We start from the raw sequence: 27,869 nt of genomic DNA on the forward strand, positions 1-27,869 counted from the left end.
TCTATCCAGGTCGCACTCAGCTACCCGCTAATTCAATTAGCCAATTTTCATTGTACCGTTCACGCGTCCACTGGTCCGTTTTAATTCGTAGGTAGAGCCGCGAACGATAGTCGATATCTTCTTTTCTCTGTTCCTTTCTCCCGTCCGTTGGCTGTCCTTTTTTATACATTTTCCCTCTAATATCGACGAGCCTGGCTGCCGTCCATTCCGTGTTTGCCCTCGGTCAACGGTGAGTCTGTCTTCATTCTCTTGTTCTACGAATTCGCGCTGTCTTCCATCTGTCCACGTATTATCCGCAGTGTTCGGTAAAAAGCATTCGTGATATTTCGTTTACATTCGTGCAGATTTTCTCAATTTTCGGTAGACGAAGCAAATACGAACGTAAGAAAATTCTTTCCAACTAACCAGCAGAGGCAGAAAGAGAGAGAGAGAAACAGACAGACAGTGAAGAAGAAGAAGCGCAGAATGAAAAAATGCAACAAAGAATGAGAGAAGCATGAAAGTAGAAGCCTGAGAATAATCGATTCTTCTACGTTATACATTACTAAAGAAAATAAGGGAAAAAGTAGGGCAGATAGTGGAGCAACATAAAGAGAAGGTACGCGATATCAGACGCGACTATTCGCCAGGGATCGAAGAGAGGAAAGCTGGTGCGGGACAGGAGGCTCTCATGGGTGCGGCGAATGTATAAAATCATATTTTTACGACGTCGCGGGACGAGAGGTGCGAAATAACAATTACCCATCCGTCAGTAGCGTACACGGCGTCGCTACGTGTCGCGATAAATTGTAAATAAGCTCCACCGTCTCGGAAATCCCTGGAATCTGGATAAACTTTTGAAAAGATATTCCGGTCGAACGTGACGCGTTTCTCGCGCGGCTGATGGAAACCACCCTCGGCCCGAGATTTATCGTAAATTTTAACGCGACCGTAGTACAGACGCCGCACCAATGCATTCACCATTCGTCCTGTGGGCAAAAAGAAAACCCATTAACGTCTACCATTCTTTCTGCTTGTTCGTAACGCGCGAATCCGCCCCGTGAAAAAAGCATCGATACCATTCGCGGACGCTAAGTCCGGCTAAGAGGCAAGGTCGAAGCACAACTCTTTCGATATCGATTGGAAAAAAGCTCGGGAGTACGTACGTTTGTACAAGCTCCTCGCGAAGCAACCTGTACGTATTTGTTATTGCTTGCCCGTACGATGAACCGGTTTCTTTAATTTCCGACCTGGAACTCGCCGGCTCGAAGATAAACGAACGAACACGACAAACAGAGACGCGGAAGAGCGAGAATGTTGAATATTTGACGAGCAAACTCCGGATGAATTTAACGACATTTTTCCGCGCGATGTTTGCCCACCGCGTCCCCGCCAATTTCTAGATCCGTCAGCTATCCGGTGCTAGTAATACAGGATAAACACGACAATGTGCCGGGCAGAATCGAAACGGGCATGGTTCCACGTCGGGAACTGTTGACTCGAAAAATACCATAACGTATCCGGAAGAGACGAGAGCCAGCTCGGACTAGTCAGCTTAACCGTCGCGAAGCAGATACGAATGGAAGATACAGCACGCTTCTGATTGCTTTCCGCAATTCTCGGAGCCGGCACGATTCCCTTTCCCCCCTCGAGTCGACCAGAACACTTTCCCCGTGCTGCCGGCTTTTTCTCCGGGGGGCACGGCACGATTTCCTTTTTCCAGTTGGCGGAAGGCGAAGACTGCGGCACGGATAACGCAAACGTACGGCAACAAAACGATAGAAATCCGTGATAGACGGAGAGAAGCAACGGTAGGAAGATTGCGTAAGGTAGGTGAGAGAGACGAACGAAATCCCCGTCGAGGGACCTCGGTTGATGGTTCAAGAGCGAGGAGAAGAAAAGATAACGGTGGAAAAAATCAGAGAGCAAACGGTGCTTTATTTACGAATTCTTCGGGCAGGATGCAACGACGAAAGAGTGACGGGACAAAAGCGGAGGGAAACGCGCAGTTCCTTCGGGCGAACGGTCGACGATGCTTTTCCAACAACGCGAAGGGACCTCCTCCTAGGCAAATGTAGAGAGTTATCGAGGGGAAAAGGGTTGAAAAGGTAGAAAAGGAGGACGAAAGGAACGTCGGAGGGTTGACAGTTTGAAGGGGACCAAGCAAGGGGATTGAAGAAGGAGCTCTACAGAATTAAGAGCCCATTAGCCTTTCATTAACTAGACGTTGGATACGCGGAGGGCTGACGGATACTCTTTTCTAACCCCTTCTTTGTGGTCGTGTCCCTTCAAAGAACAGACGAAGGCATCTCGATGAAAACTGGATCCATTCAAGCCTGGCCAGCTACTTACCACCATCTGGTGTACACGCAAACGAGGTCCTCCCCCTATTGTGTTCGGGCCTAAGGGGAGGAATCGCGTTACGTTCTCCCGGAAGTGACGCGGATGCAGCCTGCTTAAGTTTAAGCGACGATCGAAAAAGAGGAGACGCTCTTAATTCACGCTTGCTTCAAACACCTTACACGATACGATATAAGCAGAATCTCAGCGAGAGAAGAAAGAGCACCAAAGCTAGCGAACGATGGAGGCGGCAAGGAAAATGGAGAAAGGGAGAATGAATGACGCGATATCTATTTTAAAATTAAGGATCAACTTATCGCAACGGCGCAATTGCATAAACTCAAGCACCGGATAGTAGGACAATGTAAGAAATCTAAATATGTATTCGGTTAAGTATACTTCAAGATACATAATATTTGATAAGGATTGAATAATATTTGTCTGTTACGATAAATAGTCTATTGCAAACATTGAGAAAGAAAAAAGAAGACCGTCAGTGAATTCTTGATGCACCAATAAGCCATCCATTGCAAATGGTTTAAGAATAATTGAGATCAGAAATTACATTGGTCAACTGCATCAAGTGGAAAAATATTAAAAAGTAATGAGATTACAAATATTATCTCTTTTTTACTTTATCTCGGAGTTTATAATTTTGCATACTCTTAAGATACCTTTTAAAGAGACACAAACAAACATATAGAATTAAGTCTTTTATTCTTTGAGAAATTCATACTAATTTAATTTCCAGACCGGGAAATAAAGGAAAAACAGAGAAGAAAAGCTCGAAAGGGAGATCAAGCTGTGTGTCACGACACATGTAATCGCGATAAAGATTTTCTCGCGCAGAGTCCCCATTCTATTAGACGATAATTGACTGTCAAACTCGCGGCACGCTGGCGCCGTGCACGGTCGTTCGACTGTAATGCCAGAAACGGGTTAATTGCGTTATGGCTGTCATTATCTCGGTCGCTGAGCATGCAGCTCTCGAGAGGAGCGCCACCCACGAGACGCGGCTTGTGCACGTAATCCCGGGTATGTTCTGCTGAAACGTTTACTTCTAAACGTGCGGGGCAAGAGAAATTTCGCCTCGTTTATTCGATTTGCCAACTCGCGCTTCGACTAGTTTTTTAACTCCTATCCGGTGGTCTCTCGTGAAACTTCCACAACTCGCTGTGTATCATTAGAACAAAACTATCGCTATCCTCGTTTTTCACCATTTTTACACGCCAAACACCACAACCGAAGCAATTAAGGCCGAAGCTGAAGAATTTGTTATTACCTCAGAGGGTTGAAATTAAATAACTCACGGTAACTAACTGATGCTACAAATAACGGAAATACCGATGTCCGAAATACAGAATTTATATCGGAGAAAAGATATTCTTCTGCCCATTTATCTTACAAAGAATCATTTAAGTCCCTTCAAAAATGCCGTTATCGATCTAACAAATTGTATTCTCGTGCTAAACCTAACTGTACGAAGCAAATAAACACGAAATGAAAATTTAACCGCGTGTCTGACTATTCTTCTAGTATCTACTTAAGCAATCGTTATCCATTCATCTCTATAAAACACTGTGTCAAATTTGCCAATATTGATACATATTGAGACGTTACCAATCAATCATGTAATTTAAAGGCCGTGGAAAACTAACTTTCTTACAAATACAATTTGTCTTTGTCAAATCATAAATAACGACGCTTCACGAATGTGATATTGCAAGATAAAGACTTGATCTACGAAACATCCAACGTCTTATCCAAAGAAAACCGCATTTCGATTTGGAATAAAACTTAGCAACGAAATATGACAGAAGGGCTGGCAAGTGAGTGAAACCGTTCATTTAACAGCGGGAGGGGGGGGGGAGACAACGTTAATTAACATTTTCACGTTTGTCGTTGGGTCGACGCGTTTTACGCTTTCACGCTCCCGTTCAGCAATTTCGTCGAGTTCACCTCGGCGATGTTCGGTCGGGCGAACCGCGCCCGATGTCGCGGCAGGAATTAAGCAACGCGTGTACGCAGATAACGCAGAGATGGAAGAACTTACCGGGATCGGAGGAAGGATGAGCCCTGGTGAGTCTGCAGAGTTGCAGCGGCAGATAACGCGTATCCGCTCGCGGTGGTGACTTTGGAGGTGGAGGCGTCGCACTCAGGAATCCACGCTGTAGCTCCCAGCCAACCTCCTGGATGATCGAAGCCTTCCTAAAGTACGGTGTCACTTCCCTCAGGTATTTCACTGCAACAGAAAAATGGCCAACTGTGAGAGATTTTTATTTCGACATTCAAAATCGCAAGCTTTACTGCAAAATAAAAAAAATGGAATTGAGAGAAGATAAAACCGCCAAGATTTTGACAACAGCGCTTACTAATTTGAAAATTTCTATCTCTATAAGTAGATTCAGCCTTAAACTTTCGACCGATCGATGATATAATCAAAATTCTATTAAATTGTCTGGAAAGTGTCATTCTTTCGCAAACGTGTTTTTTACAACAGTGCACCTTCATACAAACGTGAAACTAAGTCTGTGAAATGTCGCGATGTTTATCTCAACAGAACAAAATGGATCGTACGTAATTCGACAAAATAATATAAAACAAAAAACATTGTGTGTCTATTATTTCCTCATTAAACGAAAGAAACTTTTTGGACAACCTAATACTTAGATCGCGGCCCCTCGATTAAGAGTCACGAACAAGCAGGCGCCATTTCGTGGATGATGCATAAGTAGTGCAGATAGGGGAACGCTGATTCTTCGGTGTTTTTACGGCGTCCAGCCTTGAAATTTGCCGTGTACCTGGCCGACAGTGGAACAGACCGGGGCGAGCCTCGTAAATCGTACCCCGGCCGGATCTCTGTTTCGCCATCGAAGCGTCTGCGAGATACGGTACCGCGGTCACGTACAGACTGTTTCAAAATCCAATTTGTCGTTGATGTTTCGACGTTGCTGTGCCACCGACGCGATTACATATAGGACAAACTCGTTAAAGTTCGAAGGAACACACTGTGCACGAGCACAGGAGGGGCTATGAACGATGAGGGGTGAGTGGTAAAACGGAGAAGAGAAGAGGGGATACGAAGGTGCGCGGGAATAGTCTGCAATCCTGACACGAGCTAACCGAAATACTGAAACATGTAACACACGCTCAGAGGGTGGCAGAGTAACCGACACCCTCGGGCGAACGGCGAATTCGCAGGAATCCCGTAAAAACCGGTCGTAAAGTCGGGATACGTTCTCCTGGAGGAAAGACGTGGCTTAATATCGAACTGATCGGTGGAATATCGACCGGCCTTTTGGCCCTCCTATTCCTCGTCCTGGAATTTCCGTCCGTGCTTCGATTCTCGTTACCGAAATTACCGATCTACGCGGAGTAAACCGTAGGTTTACGACTAGTTCTTTTTAGAAGCAGAAGTCGATGGTACGTGCGTGCACGTGTGTGCGCGTGCGTGTGTGTGTGTAGAGATATAGTATAGCAGCGTTGTTAATGGACGTAGTTTACTCCAATTTTCTCAGGTAATCAGCGGTACACGAACACGCTAATGTTTTTCATTCATCGTAACCTCTAATCATAACCATTTGCTTGTCAATCTATTTGCTCCGACAGAATCTTTTCTTCCTCATCGTGCACAACGTAGCTGATTCGGTAAACACGGTAGCAATTTCAACGATGGCCATTGATAAGCGACGTACACCGTGGTCGTAATACAAGTCCCGAGTAACCAATCTCGTTCACTGAGCGGCGCAAACAGCCATCCATCTGTCCAGTGATTCGTCGCATTATTAATAATTAGACGCGCTCGTGTACGCGACACGACTGTTTGTCCCCGATTTCCATCCAATTGGATTACCGCTCGCATCACCATAGAATTTCATTCGCTAATATTGGCCGGATAAATCTGGTCGTCGGTCATCGACGTTCTTATCCTAGCGCATCGTGATCCGCGATAATTCTCCGAATAGAGAATACTTGTCTGTATTTCTACGATTGTTGCGATTGCCGTTAAAACAAATTGCAAACGTTTGATTTCCAGAACTATCGATTTGAACATTTTTGTAAGCCTGGAAATTGGTAATTGGCAATATCGATTATATAGTAAAGCACATGGATAGCCAGGTGACCGGATTCCAAAAACTTCTATCATTCACCATTTTGCCTGAAAATCACGTCGACGCATCGAAAAACGAATATCGAATATGGACTACGCTCATACGCTTTTACTTGGATTTCGTGGAATTTTGGAAAGCCACGAGTCGAGATCCGAATCGTGGTATGTCGAAAATTCTGTCTGGACGAGCGCGATCGTCGTGTGGTCCGCAAAAACTCGAAACGTTCTGGGCGGCCGCGCACCGACCGGAACCTGCTGTGCAATTTTCCGCGCGCGTTCGACACGCGAGCGAACGAGCTTCACCGAACGCGGCCACCTATAATTTCGATCGCGTATTCGAGGCCGATCGTCGTTGGCCCTCCCATTCTCGAGGCTGGCAATTTCGCTCGATCGACGCGGCCGATAACGAAATCCGCGGCTCTCCCCTAGATAATTTTCGCGCGTGAAGTGAATTTCACGATGAATCGCGCAAGAGGAACGATCTTGATATCGCCAAGCGTTTGTTCGATTATATAACTAAGTCTAATAACAAACGATTGTAGGATCGTAAATGAGCTTTTTCACCTAAAAATCTTACAAATTAGTCATTTTAATAAATCAAGCATTTATCCTTGGTGCATTTCCGCTATTTTCCTCTCCCTTATTATCCTGTTTCTTTTCTCTTTTGTTAACACAGCTCTTCAATTTAGCAGATTAAATCATCCTCGACTCCTTCCACGGACAATTTTATTTAATATCTATGTCTGTGAATTTAGACTCCTCTCTATTTTCTCAATTTCCACAGACATCCAAATATAGAATAATCAACAAGTTAGAGGAAAGCACGAAAAAGTTTTTGCAACGTATAGATTGACATACGAACGACGTTAAGTATTTACATCGAAATTACTCATAATCCTGGCAGATTTTAAGACGACAAACAAGCAGTTAGTGACTCTGAGAAAGCAGTAAGTAACGTTTTCGACGTCAGAGAAGAGGTCAAGGAGGAAAAACCCGGGAAATCCACAAAATATTTGAAAGATGAAATACGCTTTCTGTTTGTGCGGTTTCGAAAGGGAACACAAAGGTGATGGGACACAAAGCTCTATGAGTGGCGTCCAACGTTGACGCTACTTTTTAACGCTCCATTAATATAATTAAGAGATCTCACTCGGAAAAATATTCCTCTGATTAGATTACCCGACACGAATGTATCATTTAAAAAAAAAAAAGCGACGAGAGCAGAATGAAAAGCCAAATGAAAATACGTATCCATAGCTGACTAAATCGTGAAACAATAAATCAATTAAGAGGGCGTGGGTGGAGGCAGGCTTTATAAAATGATTATTGGTGGTACAAAGACGAGTTAAAGAATCATGAAAATAGGTGTCTATCGAGTCACTTTAAAACGCTGCAGGTAATTGGAATTTCTATTAAGATACGTCTATGCGAATGGTAGAACTGTTAGGACTTTATCTTCGGAATTAGAGACACTCGCAACGAGACCACGTTAAAGCAAAATACGCTGGTTTCTGGAATATGCAACATCCCCGGAGCTCGCTACTGCTAATCTACTTTAGCAACTCTCTAAGAACAACTTGTAGGTAGAACATTAGTTTTCCTTAGGGAATGGAATCAATTTCCGCATTAGGATTAGTTAAACGCTCGAATCTTTCCGAACTTCGCCAACTTCCAACAACTTCTCTGGTCTCTCCGATATGTACGAGTATCATACGATACGTAGGTATATCATATATCGTTTGTGTGCATCAAAATTCATAACAGGAACGGTATGGCAGAAACATCGGCAGAAAAGAGTCAGAAAGATAGAAGAAAGAAGAGACGAGGACAGTTTGAAGGCGACCGATCGAGCTCCGGGGACGCGTTCGAAATAAGAGGAAAACGAATAAACCGGAAGTCGATCGCTGTCCGCTGCCGACGGAAGATATTTTTAATATCCGGCGAGGCAACCATCCGCTCGTCTTATCCCACCGCCTCGGCACAGCCTCGTGTATACAGAGAGGGACAAAAAAGGGTGGCTTGCGTCTACAAGGAGAATCATCTCGTATTGAAATTGCACGGAAATTTATCCCAGATCGGTAGGTAGCTATATCGATGCACCATTCTAAAATTCGAATCCCGATGAAGAATGGGTCGTCTCGATCGACCTATTCTTAGACTTTGCTAGAAACGTATGGGACCGGGCAACTTTGTTGGAGAATTCGAACGAAGCACATGTGAAATCTTGATAATTTGTTACTGCGAGAACAAGAATACGGAGTGGATGATGAACGATGAAGAATCGAGCAGATAATTATTCTACGGTTATTAGGAATTACCAAAAGATCCCACGTGGCAAGAATACATATTGCTGATGTGAGATTTTTGAGAACGTAGTATAATTGAAAAATGAAAGAATCTCATACGAGTCGTGTAAAATTAGATAAGATTTAAGTGAACTGAATTGTGTTGAGTGAGAGAGTTACATTGTATTATTTCTATGTCATTGTCGAATGTAATTCTAGCTTCGTAATGCTATTAGCTAATATATTCCTACACCGTCGCTTCATTTATCGCCAAAAGTGAACGAACTCCGAACTAATAATGACAACAGAATATTTATAGCTACATCATTAGCCATTATTAAAAGCTTTAAACCGAATACAAATTGTTTAGAATTTTGGATCTTAATAGCCGAAATAATGGCATAGGAACACTAAATTTACACTTAGAATTTATATTAGAATAGTTATATATTTATTTGATAAATGATTTCAAAAATATTCATCGATACACAGCTGCACGCGTCTCAACACATTCTTTGTCTCACCTTCTTCCATACCAGACTGTTAATCGACTGAACAGTATACATTCCTTTGTCTTCGAGACGCCGCGCACATACATACTTCCACACACTGATATTCACATACATGTGTCACTACTACGCAGCTAATCTAGTCTAGTACATAAAATTATACATATCTCAATACAAATAATCCGGGGAAGCATCAGAGACCAAAGCGGAAACGCACGTGCGACTGACGTATGCCATTATCACTTTGACTGCCACGTTGGTCATTGGTGACCGGAGCGCTTGAACTTCTTACAATTGTAAAAATTGAACGAAAATTGACAATTAGGGCACTTTGAATATAACCGATAAATAGAAGATAATTTGAAATAAAAGGTGTCCCACTGAACAATTAAACATTTTTATTAGAACATCAATAAAAAAAAAAGAGAGAACAAATCTTGCATCTAACGGTGCACTGTGTTTGCATCCATATGTTTGAAAGGTAATCTACGAATATTATTATAAACACACCTCAGAAAATAATCGTAAATGCTGCTTTACAATCATATAATTGAAGTTAGAAGTGTGAATATACCTTATTATTATATATAGAATAAGCAAATACTGTTTACTAATATCTTCTACACGTTTCAACGTGTGTCAATATATTCTGCACGTTTTGCTTACGACGAAATAACGAATACGAATGGTTTGTTGAAATAAACGAAAATTTGTTATAATATGTCGCTATCAACTGCTAGCAAGACGCCACGGTGGTTACCCGTGACCACAAATAAGATAAACGGTCCATTGGAGAAGAATGTTGTCTTACATCATCAATTAATTATTATTTTGCCATTATATGCTTCGAATAATAAAAATACTCCCGTGGCGTCCTGAGCGAAACATGTGATTTCTGTGTTATCTAGTCTCGCAACCAAGAAATCGATACTCGAATCAATGTACGATCACGCGAAACGAAGTTACTGGAATATAACGCGACAGTGAGACGCGAAAGGATGATCAAGAAGGCGAGATGAATCGCTTTAAAAGGGTTCGCCACCTGTGGTCCCGGTACTGTGATCGACAGGTGGTAAACGGCACTTTGCAACGACGCCAGAACAGAAAATATCCTCTCACGCGAGGATCCTTTCGCTATTTACGAGCGGCTCTTCCTTATACGTGCTATGCACACTGGCAAAGCCGATTTATTCCGTTGGCTCAGACTGGAACTCGCGTCCACCAGAAAAATGTACAGATGATCTTGTTCCCATGAACAAGCTGGCATGAATATTGAACGAATCCGCGAGACGCGGCAGCGAGCGTGCCAAACGTTCGTAAATTTTACGCTCTATGTATCAACATTATCAACATTCGTGTTGGAACAATGTTTCACTTCGTAAAGTGAAAATTAGGCAATTCTCTTGCACCAATCGACAGAAAAGAGAAAGAGTTTATATAATACATTTGATATTATATAAAACGCTATTTCTACGATACCGTAACAAAGATTGACTTCAATAATTTGGAAGAATACAAGAACAAACGGAAGATGATATGGAAATCAAAATGACACGCAGATCGATGCAATAATAGGATTATTTTCAGCAATTTAAGGATTAATAATAAGTAACATTTGTCAACCTAATAATTAAGAAGGAATCTAGCTGGAAGCACTGTATTTTATGCTCCATTATGGCAAACGAACCAGTCTACAATTCAATTTTTAACGACATTACATGCATTTGTTAGAGATAACAAGAAATTAAAATTGACAAGAATCCGTGAACTTATCGATACGATATTTCTCCCGTGTAATATTGTATTTGATCCGGTAAATAAGATGATGTTACCGGTTCGGTGAGCTTTCTTCTCGGGATAAGTTTCGTTAGATTAAACGCCTGGGTCGTCACGGGAACGCGACTGATCCCTCGAGATTTTTATTCGCCGACCGAGGAAGGATGCCTCCGGATAAGAAACGTCCGGGAATCTACCCCTTTTTCGCGGCTCTCGCGTAATCGTATGATTTACATTCAAATTTCCTTCGTGGGGCAATACGACCTGTTCTTCGCCGAAATTTATTCGGGATTTCGTTGGGTCCGAACGATTCCAGCTTACGGTGGAAACTGGAGAAACTGTCTTAGACATTTCCCTATTTTACTAAACGTATATCGCGGGCCAGAAATTATACGATACAGTTAACTCTGATTACTTCCGGACATCGCGTTAATTGATACGCTATCGAATAATTTGAGAGAAATTTCCAAATTTTATATTTAGACGACCTCTTGATGGAAAACATTTTTCCTCGATACAGCGAATTCTTGAATAAAAGGCGAAGGGAAAATACAAGCTTGCAAACGTTTATACAGATCGTTAGAATCTGTCACTCATCGTTTCAGGCGACGAATATTTACGGAGGGGCATCAGTTTGAGGATTTAACATAACATGATCTTTCGAAAAGTAAGTAATAAATGTCTTTTACAATTTTAATTGCAGCCAGGTTTTTTTAAATATGTTTACTTAGGTATTCGCAGTGATAGAACATAATGTTATGTCATTAACATTTCTGAATGCATTTTAATATTAGTTACAACATGCAAAGGGAAAAATATACATCTATTAGGTTGTCCGAAAAGTGTCTTTCTTTTATAGACACGTCTTTTACAACAACGCATCTTTATACAAACATGAAACGTAATTCGATAAAATAATATAAAATGGTAAACGTTGTGCATTCATTATTATGCATTATTTGCTTATAAAACGGAAGAAACTTTTAGGACGACCTAATAGATGCAAAAAACATCAGTGAACTTGAAAACTAAGAAAAAGATGAGCTTTGAAGAAAAATATTCTTTGCAGGATATTCATCTTGTACTTGCATAGAAAGTATCTTTTACATCGTCAGAACTCAAGAACATACTTCGGTGAACCAGCCTGTATGTGTTCTACTAAATAATAACTCTCTGACCCTCTCTATATTGTCTGCAGATAAATTAAAAACTCTGATTGAACAGGTAATGCGATGTGACAGTTCGCAACGATGTCAGAAATCTGAAAAACGGAGCGTCTCGGTTACCCGAACAAAGAGCAATCTAGCAGCGGAAATCGCGCAATTAAAGAGGAAAGAGGGCTCGAATTTTCCCCGGTACGGCAGACTGTCGGCCGTTCGAGCGAAAATAAAAATCCAAACGGGCGGCGCCGCGGCAGTCGTTTTCTTCGACGACGTTATATATACTGCATTTAATCGGGCGAATGCGAATCACTAGAACGTCCGGCGGCAGTTGCAATGTGACGGGCGAGGAAATAAGTATAAATGAAAATGAAACGAAGATCGTCGCCTTCTGTCCTTCTCCTTTTACTCAGACTTTTATTTCCTTTTCTGCTCTCCAACCCCCTTCATTATTTCGTCATAGCCTTGCTCGAAAAGCATTCGCGACGATTAAGCATTTCTCTCTTCAGCAAGGCCTTATCACGATGCTCGTCCACGAATCGAGTCCAAGTTGAAGTTGATGATCAGTGGAAAAAGGACGAGTTATTTACGTAGATGAAGAACGTGTAATTATAAAGATAAGTAGAAAATTCTCGTATTCATTCGTAATGTAGAATTTTTGCATTAGTTGAGAATTAATTATGGAGAATTAATTATTAATCATGATGAAACTCTACAGTTTAATTAAATTGTAATGAAATCATTCCTCTTCTCACAAGCAAAACAGATACTAATTACAGAGGATTAAATACAAGTGTATATCTGCAACGCGTAATGAATTTATATATTCATTCGTATCTAAAAATGTACGATTAATTGGACGAAAAATAGCAAGAAGTAGATACATGTTTGACAACAAATTTATCTGTATCGTTTCGCCCTTCTAAACAATTAGATATGGAAATGATAGCTTGCAGGAGATTAGGTCCAGCCATGGTTACGGAAACACGTTCCTCCCCTCGAGAATAAGCTCTCCCTATTTGAATCGATTTATCGGTGCGCGTGTAACGTGAGAAACGCTGCGTGTTCACCGGTTATCGTCATCATTCGCCAACGCGAGCCATGCACAAGAAATACCTTGATGAAATATCTGTCAACTATTTGTTCGATCGTAAATAAAAAGTGCTAAAGCTTTGTTTGATCCGAACATGACGTTCTCGCAATAAAATTTGGATATTCGATCAAAAATTGAAGCCGTGAAAGGATCACGAATCCAACTTTAGGTTAGGTGGTTTTTACGATGTAACGAGATCGTAAAATCGATCGAGCGAACAAATTGACAGAAGGTTGAGGACCTGTAAAACTCGGACAAGAAATTGCGTGATGTACCATATGATATATAAATTTATCCTTCGAATATCTATGTTTGAATCTCATTCTTATTTTAGCAAAGAAAAAAATTTTTAACATTTTAACGAAAACTTCCACATAAAATTGACGTCTGTTTAGTTTTCTCATAACTAAACACTTAAATCAAAGATATTATTAAGCATTTTGTTCGACTGCGCTGAAAGAAAGCGGAACGTTGTCTGCATCCCTGGATATCATCCGATACCTCCCCTTGACGCTCGGTAATTTAATCGGACGCTTCTTTAGACGTCTCACTATAGGTGAGAATTACCACGTAGCAACTCTGTATAAATATACATATTCCGAACGATCGAAGCCATGGAGTTCGCGTCTCTGAATAAGTTCCATTGGTATCCGCGAGACATCGTCAAATAAAACACCTGGCCTTCGTGGAAATTCTAACGAGTCTCATCAATTATTCATAAAGTTGACGTCTGTTCTTTCCGATTCTTATCGCGGCTGATTCCAATTGAATCTCGATTTGGCCTAGGCCGCATGGCACGGGGCTAATTTAAATGGAAGCAGGGCGAATCGAACGTCCGGTTGAAATTCGATCGTAAAGACGAGGACGAGACGGAACGTCAGCTTAATTCGTATGCACGACAGCAATAAATGCTTTATGGCTGCTAATAAATGAGGGCATGCGAGTGGCGAACGGTTGAGCTACTTGCGCGTAAGGCCATGCGAGAACATCGGGTAGCAGCTTTACAAGCGCGTACTCGTTTCGCGATAGCATTAAAATGTAAATTCGCCCGGTATCGTTTCATTGATCGTAAACAAGAGAGTGTCGTGTGAACGAAAAGGAAGAAAAAGAGGAACTGAAGATAACGTTGTTATCTTAAATGGAGCTGGCCGCTTCTTTATACGCCGTTCGTAGCGTTCAATTATAGCCGAAACGCTTATAATTCCCGGCAACTTTGCATAATGAACCCTGCCGTAGCAAAGACATTCTCGAAAGCCTCGTTGGAAGTCGATCGTTCGCGAGAACGTGGCGGGATATAAATTTCCAAGGGTCGCGAGAATGGTAGCTGGTTCGTCGACGAATCCCTGGGATAAAAAAGGGCGACGAAACGACCATAAACCGGTGCTTTTTCTTTAGATCCGGCCACCGACGACAAGTACAGGGTGTTATATCGTTGCACATCCATTCGGTACGCTTGAATTTTTCCTTCGCTCAATATAAATCCTCCATCAGCGCGTTTACTCGGTGAACACCGACGAATATGGCAGAAACGGGTGATTCACGGAGCTGCTAAGAGAACCCCCTCGACGTAGCTCGCGGACAAACGAGCCTAGGGTGTCGGCGATGTTTCGCTTCGATTGGGATTTCGAGCGGAAAAAGGCGCCACGCGTTTGATTGATGGGCGGCTGGATGTATGCAGGAGCTTGAAAATCGAGAACACCGGATGAAGAGGGGATGAAGGGCGTTAGAAAGTTCGTACCGATCGACAACGGAAATGTCAATGTCTCTGACGGGAAATGAAAAGCGCCAACATGTAGAAATATTTTAATTTTCCACGGAGACACGAAAATTCGTGGAAATTTGTGCTTGAAAAGGGGCGGCACGATTTCGCAACGCTCAGCTGACTACGAATGTACCTACGATAGATCGAATATATCAGCAACCTGTGAAACGCCTGCATATCTATGCAGCTACGCTTCTGATCAAAACTTTCGATACGCCTTTCTTTGTATCCGTATTTCTTTTACAAACGCGAAATGCAGCGCGAATCGTTTGCTTATTCCCTCGCATCAGTTTGTACAAACAAAAATGTATTAAATCGGCATCTCTAACGAAATACAGACGACCGATCGACGAGAGGCTTTTATCTTTTTCTAACGAGTAATTAAATATCAATGAAGTTGTTTGAACCACGCACGATGAAACCAAAGCAAATTCCGACATAAACCAAAGACCGTGCACGAGAGGGATAAAGTGGTGCCACCGGTAGCGCAAAAGCGCATTATATTGGAAAAGTTCCGGCATTGAGAAGCCATGGAAAATAGCAATTAAAAAGGTAGTCGGACGTTGATGAAAAAGCGTATTTTCTAATGAATTCCACGCAACAAGCCTGCCATGTACGTCGGGCAAATTTACGAGCTTCTTTCTCATTAACACGCGCACAGGCGTCTACGGCGGATTATGCAACAGGGTTGCAACGTTAGGGGAGGGCCCACACGTGACAAATTACCGATATTTGCCCGGCGATGCTCACAAAGATTCATAACTCTCGTAAAATACAAATGTTCAAGACTTGTACTGCTCGTATAATTATTTAAACAAGTTTCTAAAAAGATGTTGAACAGATTGTTAAGAAGATCGTTCAGGAGATAAAGTTGAAGATTTCAGGCTCACCCCAATCGTGAAATTCTTTAAATTCGAGGAATATTCTCTGGCGTGTTTCGAGCTCTTGCCAGATTCTTTCGTTTCCAGACTTCCGCGATGTTCGAATGTTTCGAATATTAAGGTTCTGTTATCTTGCCAGCTTTCAAAGATACTACACCCTACTCTAAATAACAGACGCATAAATTCGATAATTTTCGAATCATCAAAATCGTACGTACAATCTTTTGTCTATTTCAATATTCCGTGTACCCTTTTTGTTATTTGAAAAATATCAGCTCTCGAGTCATATCGTTCGCGAATGTATTTCGAGTGAAGCGACTCGTCTCTTTGTGGCGATGTTCGCATTCAGAACGACAACTTCGATACCAGTTATTTTTCCACGAGAGAAACGGACCGAATCGGTTTTCCCGTTTCGTGATTCCGCTGTGATCATCCTTGATCTGAACTCCGGGATTACGTACGTACATCTCGTCGTCCCGTGGGACTTGATACATCTGCGGACGTCGCTAATTGTACCCGACAACTTTGGAATTTTCGTCGCGTACGGGTTTTGGAAATTCGATGCGACGCGCCCGGCAATCGCGTCGACGAGAGATTTTCTGCCTCCGATCGCCCCGTTTTTCCGCGACCTTCTGAAGTTAATGGAAACTCGAAATTGCTACGAATCAACGGTATACTGTTCCCCTGAACGAGTTCTGATGAAAACCTTTCGCTATTCTATCCTAAAAATGGAATAACCCAACTTCGTTTCGAAAAAATGTCGGATTTCCACGAAATTTAATAGGAACAGCGGAAATTCCGAGGTTTTAGCGTGAATTCTTAATAATAAGAAATTCAAATCTCTGATGAAACATAGACGCTGCTCGACGCTTATGATAGCAGAGCAACGAATGGCGAGAATTAGGGCAAAGGGTCAAAGGACTCTTAAGAGTAAAGAGTTAATGCAGGGTCGGCAGGTTTCAACGGCGTCGTTTGTGCAATGTGCGAGCAAAATTCTCGTTTATTCAAGGCAGCCTCAACCGTGAAAATTTCCACGGACTTCAAGGGAGAGGAGGGCAAAGTGTACGCCAGCCGAAAAGACAAAAGCTAGTTTCCTTAATCCCGAGGGCCGCACCTCGAGTACAATTTCTTCGTCCGTTCGAGGGCTGCACGGCAGCACCGTAGCGTTGAATCTATCCGTTTAACTGAAACTCAACTGGAAACTCAACCGGCAATTCTGACCCCTTGCAATTCCGTTTCCATTAAATCGTGACCATTGTTTCGAGTTCAAAAGGGCTGGCCGTCGTCGACGACGACGACCAAAAGAAAAGCGAAACGTTTAAAGTTTCAAGCGGAGTTTCAGCGTCCTGTCATTTGCATCGCAAAGATTTCGTCTTTCGTCGCACGCTCTTTCTTAACCTTGGTTAACGGCTCTCAGCCATGCGTTTTCCTTTACAAAAACTATTTCTAAAAAGAACAATCTGATTCTCGTTAAATCTAACAAATTCCACCTACTCTCGCCTCTCGACAAACTCTTGGGAAAAACGATTGAACGTGGAGGAAGGAAATAACGTCAAGGGCCCCGTAGCTCTCGCCAAGGTTCCATGGCTTCGTAAATTCTTATCGAAGAATAAAGGTGCGACAGAACAATCGCGATGACTCACGAGAGCATCGAAATCCCCGCAACGAGGATTTCACGATTCGCCCTTGGAAAGGCACAGCCTAAGATTTGCCGGGAACTCAGAAATCTGTCGTGGAATCTGATGGTGTGCGCGCAGGGGATTCCTTTGAGAGTGTCGTTCGGCGAACACAGGCTTTACGAGCACGTTGTGCAGAAAGACAGAGAAAGAAAGAAAAAGAAAAGAGAGAGAAAGAGTGAAGGGGCGCGAGAGCGAGACTGGAACGGCTTCTCGCCTCGTAAGGGTTCGAATCTCGTCGCGAATCAGAGAAAAGAGTTCGAAACGGGTATTGGTCCCAGGACGAGCTGCGAGATACCGCTCGCAATATCGTGCCTTTCCCTTCCTTTTATCTAAACGACCCTACACACAGGGTCCACCGACCACCGAAATCACAGCTCGCCGTCGAAACTCCGAATCGAGATCCATCCTACGGACATTTTCCCGAGCGAATATCGCGGAATAGATTGTTCCTCGTTCCCTTTTATTCTACCTTTTAATCCGCCGGAAATCCGACTCTGCTCGAACGAGACGTAGCTGAAATCATTACTTGGTCCCACTTGTTACCTCTTACCAGTGCGGTGAACCGTGTCGCTTATAGCAACCGAAATATCTTCGAGGAGCGATATATACGTACGTGTATGTACGCGTAAATATGGATGCATAGAATTTACATAAAACGTACGAGTACAGGTAAGAGGGCCAGAGTTATTCATACGAATAAAATTTCTAAATATCCCTATCGGAGTAGTGGAAAACCGAGGGAACAATACACGGAACAAAAAAGAAGAATTTTCGCAGAGTTATCACGACACGTATGCGATGGGAGGATGAGACTGGCTGACCAAAAAGTGTGCCGCCACTAACAATGGAAAGGGTTTTTCCTGCTCGAACGTGAAATAGTGAAAAAAGGAAGAAAGAATGGGGTAGTGGATCTCTTCATACGAATTTGCCCCGCTGTAATGGCTCGGTGGAGCCTTTTAATAGGCTGGGAAAGCGTCCGAAAAAACGTAGGTATATAACCCGGTCGCGCCTTTTTAACACGGCGCACGAAGTTTTATCAGCAAACGGCCGCTCTCTCTAGTCAGGACTTTTCGACAGGGTGAGCGGTTTTATCTTCATTCTTTTATATCCTTTATTCTTTTTCTATCTATCCTATCTATTTTTTCTATTTTTCTTTTTTTTTTTTTTTTTGCATGACAAAAATCCGAGGGGAGGCGTCGTTCGACCGGCACAACCGAACAATTATATTCTTCGCAACGAACCGAGCTCTCCATTAATCCGATCGGAAAATTGTTGCGCGGCCGGCTAACGGCGTAGTCGTCGCGGCGCGGCGCGCTTAAAAGCTTCTCGGAAATCGAATCGCCGCGCCGTGAGGTAGAACACACCGAGCGTGTTCGAGCTCGTTCGAGCTCGTTCGAGCATACGAATAAAATGTTATTTGCATTCGACACGCGGGACAGACACGGCCGAGCCACGTCGTTGCCCATGTCGCGTGTGTAACCATTGATACGTGACCTGAGCCGTAGTGCAGGCAGACAAAGGAGTCACCCTTAATTCGTCGCGGTGCTGTTACTCTCGCAACCCCTTTCCAACGTCGTCGTTCCCCGTCCCATCTCGTTTAACACCTCGTGTGGCTGTGGCGCGTGCAAACGCGACCGAGAAAGAAAGAAACCTGTAACCACCTGACGCGTTCCGTGAAATAACCGACTCGTATCGTATGCGTGACGCAACGTCGCCACTTTCAACGGAAGCTACGTGGAACGGACGAGCGTAATATTTCCTCCGCGAAGCCACAGAGCGGAGAAACGCGCGCGTTCAACGGTGCTGCTACGGAATAACGATTTTACTGACCTACGACGACGACGACCGCGTTGCTTTTCGTCTCTCTGTTACATGTTAATGGTGTTAGAGGTGAACCGTTGGAATTATTTTGTCGCGGCTGCAATTGCGAGGTCTACCGCAACGCGATACAAAAGTGAGAGAATGGAGGAAGCAGGAGGATAGAAAAGTTGCGACGTTTGAAAAATAATGGTTTCTGGTTAACGTTGGAATTTTTCATTTTATATTACACCATTGCATCACTTTGTGCGCGAAAATTAATTTTATGTGTCACTATTCCAGTGACTGGCTTATTAAATATCGGTGGCAGCCGAAGAAACGTAACAAAGCAACGGCGTATCTCGTTTTCTATTTCAATGTCGTGATTCGATGTTAAGAAACAAAGAAAAGGTCCACGATCCAACGCGATATATAATACGACGAAACATTGACGAACAAACGAGGAAGACGAAACGACGTCGTTGCGCTTTCTGTGTTACGAAAAATATTCCCTCCCTTAATTATATTTCTTAGTCGTCGCTGCAACTTACCAGTCCGTGAAAGTCACATCGAGCTTCATTGGAAATACATTAACGGTGTCGTGGTCCCGAGACGAATGCCGCTCACGTTTCGATACGGATTCGACGGGCTTCAAATAAAAATTCACAGGAAATTGCTAAAGCGAAAGGAATGGCGCGCAATAAGAGATTGGCTCGCGTCGATTCCCCAGCGGGAGCCCGTTCACGAGAAAGAAAACTCGGTTTTTAAACGAGAAACCAACGTTGGCTGCCGCTTGATTATCAAGCCCTACGATATTTTCACCCTTCGATCGTTCCCTGACTTTCTGGGAACCGGTAAAAGCGAACCGGCGGAGGAAAACTCACGATTCAGGCGGGTTTTCCTCGATCTCAGATCACCGGCCGAGATCAAAGATGAAAAACCGGGGAGAAGTATGGAAAACACGATAAATATACGGTAAAACGTTACAAGTCTCTAAAGAACGGATCGCAAGGTGGGTCAGTGATCTAACGCGCGATCGTTTACTTTGAAAATCCTCTCTGACGTCTACTTCTTTTCTCTTCTCTTCCTTCTCCAAGGTGGAAACGGTCGCGTAAAAAACAGCGCGTGGCAGACGGCTTGAAAGCGAGACGGGGGCGAGCAAACGTCGTTCACGAGATCGTAATTATTTAGATAGGAGAGCAGCTTGTAGACGTGTACCGTGCACTACAGGTAACCATCTAGCCGAGATTGCGTTTCAAGACGGTAAATCTAGTGTACACATCTGCGGGTACGCGTGTGTCTGCCCGTCGTGTCGTCTTGCACGCTCGACAAACACACGTAGACCGCGAGTACGCCGTTCCATTCCGGCGCAATGACTCCTGTCTCATTAATATTTATCGCGCTTCACATTCGAGACAGAAGTAACCTCGGCGTCGCGTGGCCGCTGATAAACGACGAAAGAAGAGGGAACACGTGGAGGAACTTTCTATGTTTCGATGATGATCTATGGATCGCGTGCGCGTGCTAGAATTGTACTAGAAGAAAATACGATCATAAATCTGTGGAAATTGTTACACGATCAAAATCAGAAACTGCATACTTAAGACGATACTCGAAACGATAAATCGTACCTGGATTTTGGACAGCGGATATCTATAATAATTGCAGAGAATCCATTCGGAACGATGAATAAGGAATTAAAGATCATCGGAAGACCGTGCAGTAAAGTTGGTAGCTTGGACGTGGTTCGCTGTACGATCTAGAGATGGCGGCAGCGAAGATCTTGCGGCAACCGCAATAATTTGAATTTATGATAGCATTATTGCAGTTGTTTCCTCAACAAGCACGTACTACCTACGAAAGGATTTACCAAGTGTTCATATCGTTATACGAGCGGATTCCGTGGGGGCTGTAACGCGGTACATCGGCGAAAAACTTCAGCCGAACACACACTCTGCATCCGTGATGATCGTATAACCTCCCAGCGCGTTTTAATAAACTATCCCCTTAAATCCTATCATGGTTACGCGAGCGCATGCTCATGAATACGAAGTTCTGACGAGAAAGGAACGTTCGTCGCTTCTGAAAAAAGCAAGTACTATACGATTCTTCTGTTTTCCAGAATATACTGTACCCGTTTCTTCTCTATCTTTCTGCGACTGTATCCACCGAATATATACCATACGATTCGTTGCACGGTGAACTTTGCATTCGTTAAACCGGAGGATCAAGAGGCGCGCGAGGAATGCTAAAAACTGCAAGCATGAAAACGAGAACGTCGAAATTTGACTGAGGATTTAAGGCACGCTCGATTTATCCCTCGGTCCCCTTACCTTCCTTCCGGCTTATTAACTCCCCCGCGTCCTCTATAGCAACGACGATGTAACCATCCTTCTTGCTACAGACACATTTCCGCTGCTCGAACTCACGGGGGTCTCGCCGGCGACATTGATATTCGATGGACGCGCTAGCGATCGGAAAAGCTTTTTCCCAGCACACGTACCGAGAGATGCAACCAACAGGGTAAAGAGAAAAATACGCGGACGAACGGCAGGTAAAGAAAGAAAAATCAGGATGATCATGGACGATTAATTCGAGATGTTTCCTCCTCCATCAGGAGTATATCGGTTTCATGATCGATTCACGGATGAATATTAAGCGGACAGATTAATATGATATAACATGAATAATTGCGCGTTGGTTAATTAATTCGCACTTGGATGCAGTTGGAATGGTAGACGCACGAATATAAGATTGTACGAGTGGTTGGTAAGTCCAGAATTTTTCAAATTGTTGCAACCGATATATTTTACATTGTATTTTTAACATACGTTATGTAACTATAATATCTATACATACATAATAAAAATGAAATCAAAATATATAACATAATAAATGTATATAATGAAGGATACAATAGAATATATAAATATGTATATATGTTAATATAAATAAAATAAAATGATAATATCAACATCTATGGTGAAATAGTTAAAAAAATTAGTGTATTACTAATCACTTCGAAGCTAGCTAACTAGCTAGTCGCAGCTTGCGGACGCGGAAATGCAACGTCAAATGCGAAAAATGCAAAATACCAATCAACTACACCCGTATTATAACAAATATCAATAGTTACATGAATTCTGACAAAAATACACACGTATGACTTAAATGCACGCTACTTCACACCTCACATGTGTCAAATGCAAACTACATTTCGTCGCGTCTCGACACTCGAACGGTTAACGTCAATATTGGCGCAATGAATTACTTACATGTGTCTGCAGAATTTCCTCCATCGTCCGACAAATGCAATAAACGGGTCTTGATGTGTCAGTAACCTCCAAATAACATGAAGACACGAGCTTCGTCGAAATTACATCACCAAGAAGCTAACCTACACGATTATCCGCTTCACGACAACGTATAAGAAACACAAAACATATAATGTTTCGGCTGTCGTACTCGAATTACGACGAAAACAATCGACACGACTTCGAAACGGACGATAACCTTATTTGGGAGGAGGGAAACGAAATATGCAACGTAATACACTTCCTATGCGAGACGCTAAATTTTTAGATTCTTAATTACACGATATGAAGATATTAATACACGAGTTTGATTAATTATCACTGTCACTGAAAACACAATGGATTTGACGTAACGGATACTCTTAAAAAGATTCGAACAAAAAGACGTAAATTAAGAATTGTTTCACCGATGTACGACGCGGTAATACACGCGACGTGTCGGCTTTCGCGGTCGAATGACACTGTTACCAACCTATGAAATGAAGCGTGACGAGTATTTCCCAGTGGCGCGCGAATATAAATGAAAACAAAAGCGCGCCAAGTATAAATATCTTTAAACCTGTATCTAATCACCCTTAGACTATCAATATAGATGCATTGTCAATATTTCGAGGTTCTCAACTAAAAGGGCCAATATTTATTATCAATACAATGTGGCTAATATTACACAATGATGTTGAGAAGCTCGAAATATTGACAATATTATCGATAGTTTGAAAGCGCTCTTAGAATAACTTGATCGTTTATTTGTCGCTTTTTAATAAGAATGACGTAAGAATTAATCCTTTAACGTATTATAGTGTGTTATTAACGCGATGTGAGTTACGAATTACGTATATATTGTATTTTATTCATATATACTGTTACGTATTATTTCTATATTACTTATTTCTATATACAACAAACATCTTGAAATATTCGATCTTATTTTACAACAATGTAAACTTTACAGAATACCTTTTCAAAATTAGGTAAATACATAAATTCCCTAACATTATAAATCTACTTACGTTCCATCCAGTTTGCGCTGCAGAACGATCGTAATGCTATATCGCTAATTCAATCCTTTCTAAAATTACCTTCGATATACAATTCGTCGGCAAACAAAGGAAATGGATTCGAACGGAAGAGGGAATAACGAGAAACACAATCGTAGAGGAACAATCAGAGAACGAGAAAACGAAAGAGAGAGATAAATTCGACGCATCATCATCGTAGAACCCTCGCGGATTAATAATACGCGAGGACGGTGAATGAGAATCGAAAGCTCTGCTCGACGATACGACGTGACGACATCGGGATTGACGGCGTAAGGATTGATTAATTTCCACCGCCGTCTCTCGCTGGGTTGTGGATTGGTTTCGATGAATGCGCCTTAGATTAAGAGCCTCGGCACTCGCAAGATACCTTGCACAGCTACTACATCGTAGAAAGGATAACTGCGGAGCTGCATCGAGGGGGAGAGGGGATTTGACAGGGGGTGGAAGATATATCCGTAGAGTTATGGCCGGTATGAAACCCATAGCAAATGATGCAGGAATACGTGACTGGTGAGCAAAACGACCGGGTACAGGTCGGCTCACCACCTCGCCAACCCCTTTCGCCTGGCTGCAATCAGCAACGTGCGCCGGCCAACTCCGAAATAAATTCAATAGAAACGGTTGTACAACGTATATACACACCTGCTGTACATGAGGACGATACCGCGGGTAGCGTCGTCATCCTACGACTCCGAATTTTTCCACGATGGATCCCAGTAAGTTTATCCCTATTGCCTTTCCGGCTGGCTTGAATATTTCGATTTTCCACGTAAGAGGATGTTTAGATTGCTAGAAGCTCGCAGCTTCAGCACCCGCGACATAACGCAGTCGAAACGGTATTTCTTTGATCGAGAATAACATGCCAGTGGAGGGGAACGAGAACTTGCGTAACTCTTCCTTCCCTGCTCCTATCTATCTATCCTGGAGACCTTAGACCCCGATAAAACATCCCATCAGCCTATCAGTCGCGAACAAGATTCGCTGAAAGTTTCAACCCGTATCACGATAGTTTGGTCGTGTCGTGTCAAACCGGTAGTAACGTGTTTCAACGATCGAAATAAAAGTTACCCTTTGGCGTAGATGATTGGGAGAAAAATACGCGGCTGGTTTCATCCCATTGTTCCTGGTATAGAAGCATGGAACAAACAGCGCCGGTGAAACTCGACGCTGATAAATGCTGATGTATTCAATCAAGGGGATTGGCGTGATCTGGCGAAATGTCGTTCGGGGATCGAGAGGGTGTTGCGAAATACATGGAAGCACGCTTCCGGCTAGGTTGGTGTATAGCCCGCCACACGGCACGTTATGACGAACATATTGGATCATCGCGTGGATACGATACAATCAAAATTCCGGGCCTGTCCGTGACGACGCCACGTGACGGCGTGTTCTCCATTAAATTTCACGCGATAGAAGCGACAAGATGTCGGCCGGAGATCCGTGGAGACCAGATACTTGAATCCCGCGGCACGGTTGTCACGATAAAAGGGAGCAAGACCGACTGATGAGGCATTTTGGGAGGACGTTTGCCACCCTTTGATACCGGTACTAGCTATTTCTATGTTAATCTCGTCGCGCCAAGGTTCAACCACGGCTTCGAGAAGGATTCAGACACTGACTGACAATACAACGGTTGATCGGTGTTCCTATTGTTCCTACGTTCGACGCAAATTAATTCAATGGTCCCTGAAAATGTCTAAATTTCACAGACAAGCCACACAATATCTGTGATATTGTCTGGCTTGTTTTTCCAAGAAGAATTTCTTCATCAACGGTGTTCAATGATATGACTTTCCAGTTATGCAACTGCCGACAACTGCGAGATTTCTCCGAGCAGAAAATTATATAACAGCTTCGAGGAACAACGAGATACGCCCCGTGGGGGGAAAAAAAAACGAAGAAACCGAAGCGACGTCGCGGAACGAGAAAGCGGCGGAGCGACATCAGCTTTTCCCGAAATAAATCACACGGCGTTTAAAACTACAGTGGCAAGGAGGAAGAGAAAAGGAGGACACTGGGCGGCTGGGCGGGGAGAACAAAGGGAAAGAGGCCGCGATAGGTACGGCAAGCCAGATTTTCAGCCGGACCCTGCGATATTAAATATTTCAGACGTCCGTTGTCCCTGGTCTCCCTTTTCCTCTCGGCTGTTCCTTTCTTTCTCTTTCCCGCCTTCCATGATCCCGTTCTTCTGCTTCGTCCCGTGTCGCTCGCGCCTCCGTACAAAGCCCCCAAAGGCACTAAAAGGAAATTTTACAACCCAAACATTTCGCTCGGACGGGAAAGAGCCGCGGAACAAAAAGCGTGGTCGCGTGAGGATGGCTGGAAAATGGGGACGGAAGCTTGACGACGACCGTCCCGGAAACATGGTAAGAGAAACCGCCCAAGAAGAAGGTGTCTCGAGCCAGGACAACAGTTTCCTGCGCCACCCGTTGCAAATCCTTTTTATGGAGTTTCCGCCGGATGAACGAGGCGTCTTGGGTGTTCGTAAACAAAAATCACCACCCCTGTCTGTCCCTTCCGCGGACGTAATCTAAAATTATGTCACGGTTTCCAGCGCGCACGGCTGTCGACTCAGATAAGAAAGCTGAAGACGTCACGCGAAGATGGTGTGAGGCGAGAAGGAAACGGAGAAGAGAACCTGGTGTAGCGGGTCGACGTTCGTGATTAGTGTTTCTCAAGCGAAATGGTGGCGGTACATCAACCGTGTCGAGAGAATAGAGTGCTGAATAAATGATAACGCTACGTAGCCGCGAGAGAATTTCTTCTTACCGGAATTTTCCCTCGACTCTTCCTCCGCTTTTCCGTTTGTCTCGAGACGCTGTGCCACGTCCTCGTGGCCGAGACGTCGCCAACTCGAACGTAACTCTCGTTTACCTTTAAGGAAGAGATTTCCAAGCAGTCACGACACGGAACTTTTCATTCTTCGCGTTATACTTGAAACAGGCGAATCAGATTAGATAACCTGAGGACACGCTGCTCGGAAATTTGGTAAAACGAACAGCGTCGAAAATTCGGTAGAAACGAAAGGTCTTCTAAAAAGTTCATCGCGTCGCTGAATTCTGTATGGCGACGAAATATTACGAGCATATTTTCAGTGTTGCAACCGAGGTCACCGAAACGTAACGCAGAGCCAGCGTTTCACGAGAGCCCTTTGTAAAAGTGCGGTTGGTCCGCAAAGTCTCTCGATTTTCCCAAGGAATAAAGGCATACTTCATACGTCCTTACGTCCAGTGTAACCACGCAGAAAGCGAATCTATCGTGAGAAATCGTTCGAGCGAATTTTTCTTCCGCGCATTTTCGTTCTTTGGGTTTATATGTAGCTCCGATAAAAATTTATCCTGCATCGTTCGAATGTATCCGCGCGTCCAGTTGCGGCCATGTAGTGCGTTCAAAGCTGTTCTTCACCCTTTGTCAACCTTCCGTTACTTAGCTTCAGCTGCTTCAAAAATTTACAATCCGGATTTTTCGCGTGTCTGTCTCGTTGAACGAAACAAACTTACTTTCCTTGTTTAATAATCTAATTGCAGGAAAAAATGTCTAAAAATAAAATGCAAACTATTATTTTTCAAGGTTGATGTACGGACGATGAACGCGATAAAAGGCGTCTTTTTTCCATGTGAATCCTTTTAATTTACGATGGAACAATGCCACAGACGATGAACCCTGAATGGCGATTTTTCAACGTATACTTTCCGAAGGGTGGAAAAGCGAGTTAAAAGAAAGACGAAGTGCCGGCAAGAAAAGTTTTAAATCTTCGAGTGGCCAATTGTTCGTGCCAGGGAAACTTCATTTCGTGGTCAGGCAACTCGCGCCCACGAATCAAGTCACCGGTAACCACCCGTCCCCCTCATTTTCTCTTATCCAGCTTTTCGTCCTCGCCATTCGTCGACCGCAAATGGAACGACTGTTTCGTCCTGAATTTATTACGAAGCCGTGAATTTCTCCGGAGCCCCATTTCCCCTTATTCCGTCTTTATTATTGTTATTAGCATCCACCCCATGGCCCGGCCTATATTTCACTCCCACCCTCGTCAACTGGCTTCGTTTCTCCTCTACTCAATCACTTCCCCTTGTTCGATTTCGTCGTCTTTCCCGACGCTTTCCTCGTCAACTACACCCTGCCTCTCGATCTTCCAACCCCTCC

General features: G+C 43.3%; 1 protein-coding gene across 2 annotated transcripts in view; it reads right to left on the bottom strand.

Annotated features, from left to right (window-relative positions):
• Positions 1 to 27,869, bottom strand: part of LOC126913897 (beta-1-syntrophin) — a 350,149-nt gene that overhangs the window by 151,685 nt on the left and 170,595 nt on the right. For both annotated transcript variants that reach the window (XM_050717170.1, XM_050717171.1), the window contains exon 3: positions 4,373 to 4,561. In XM_050717170.1, coding sequence (XP_050573127.1) covers positions 4,373 to 4,561 — 189 coding nt within the window. The remainder of the gene's footprint in view (positions 1 to 4,372; positions 4,562 to 27,869) is intronic.

Source organism: Bombus affinis, chromosome 2 (genome assembly GCF_024516045.1).
Source record: "Bombus affinis isolate iyBomAffi1 chromosome 2, iyBomAffi1.2, whole genome shotgun sequence".
Lineage (NCBI taxonomy): Eukaryota > Metazoa > Arthropoda > Insecta > Hymenoptera > Apidae > Bombus > Bombus affinis.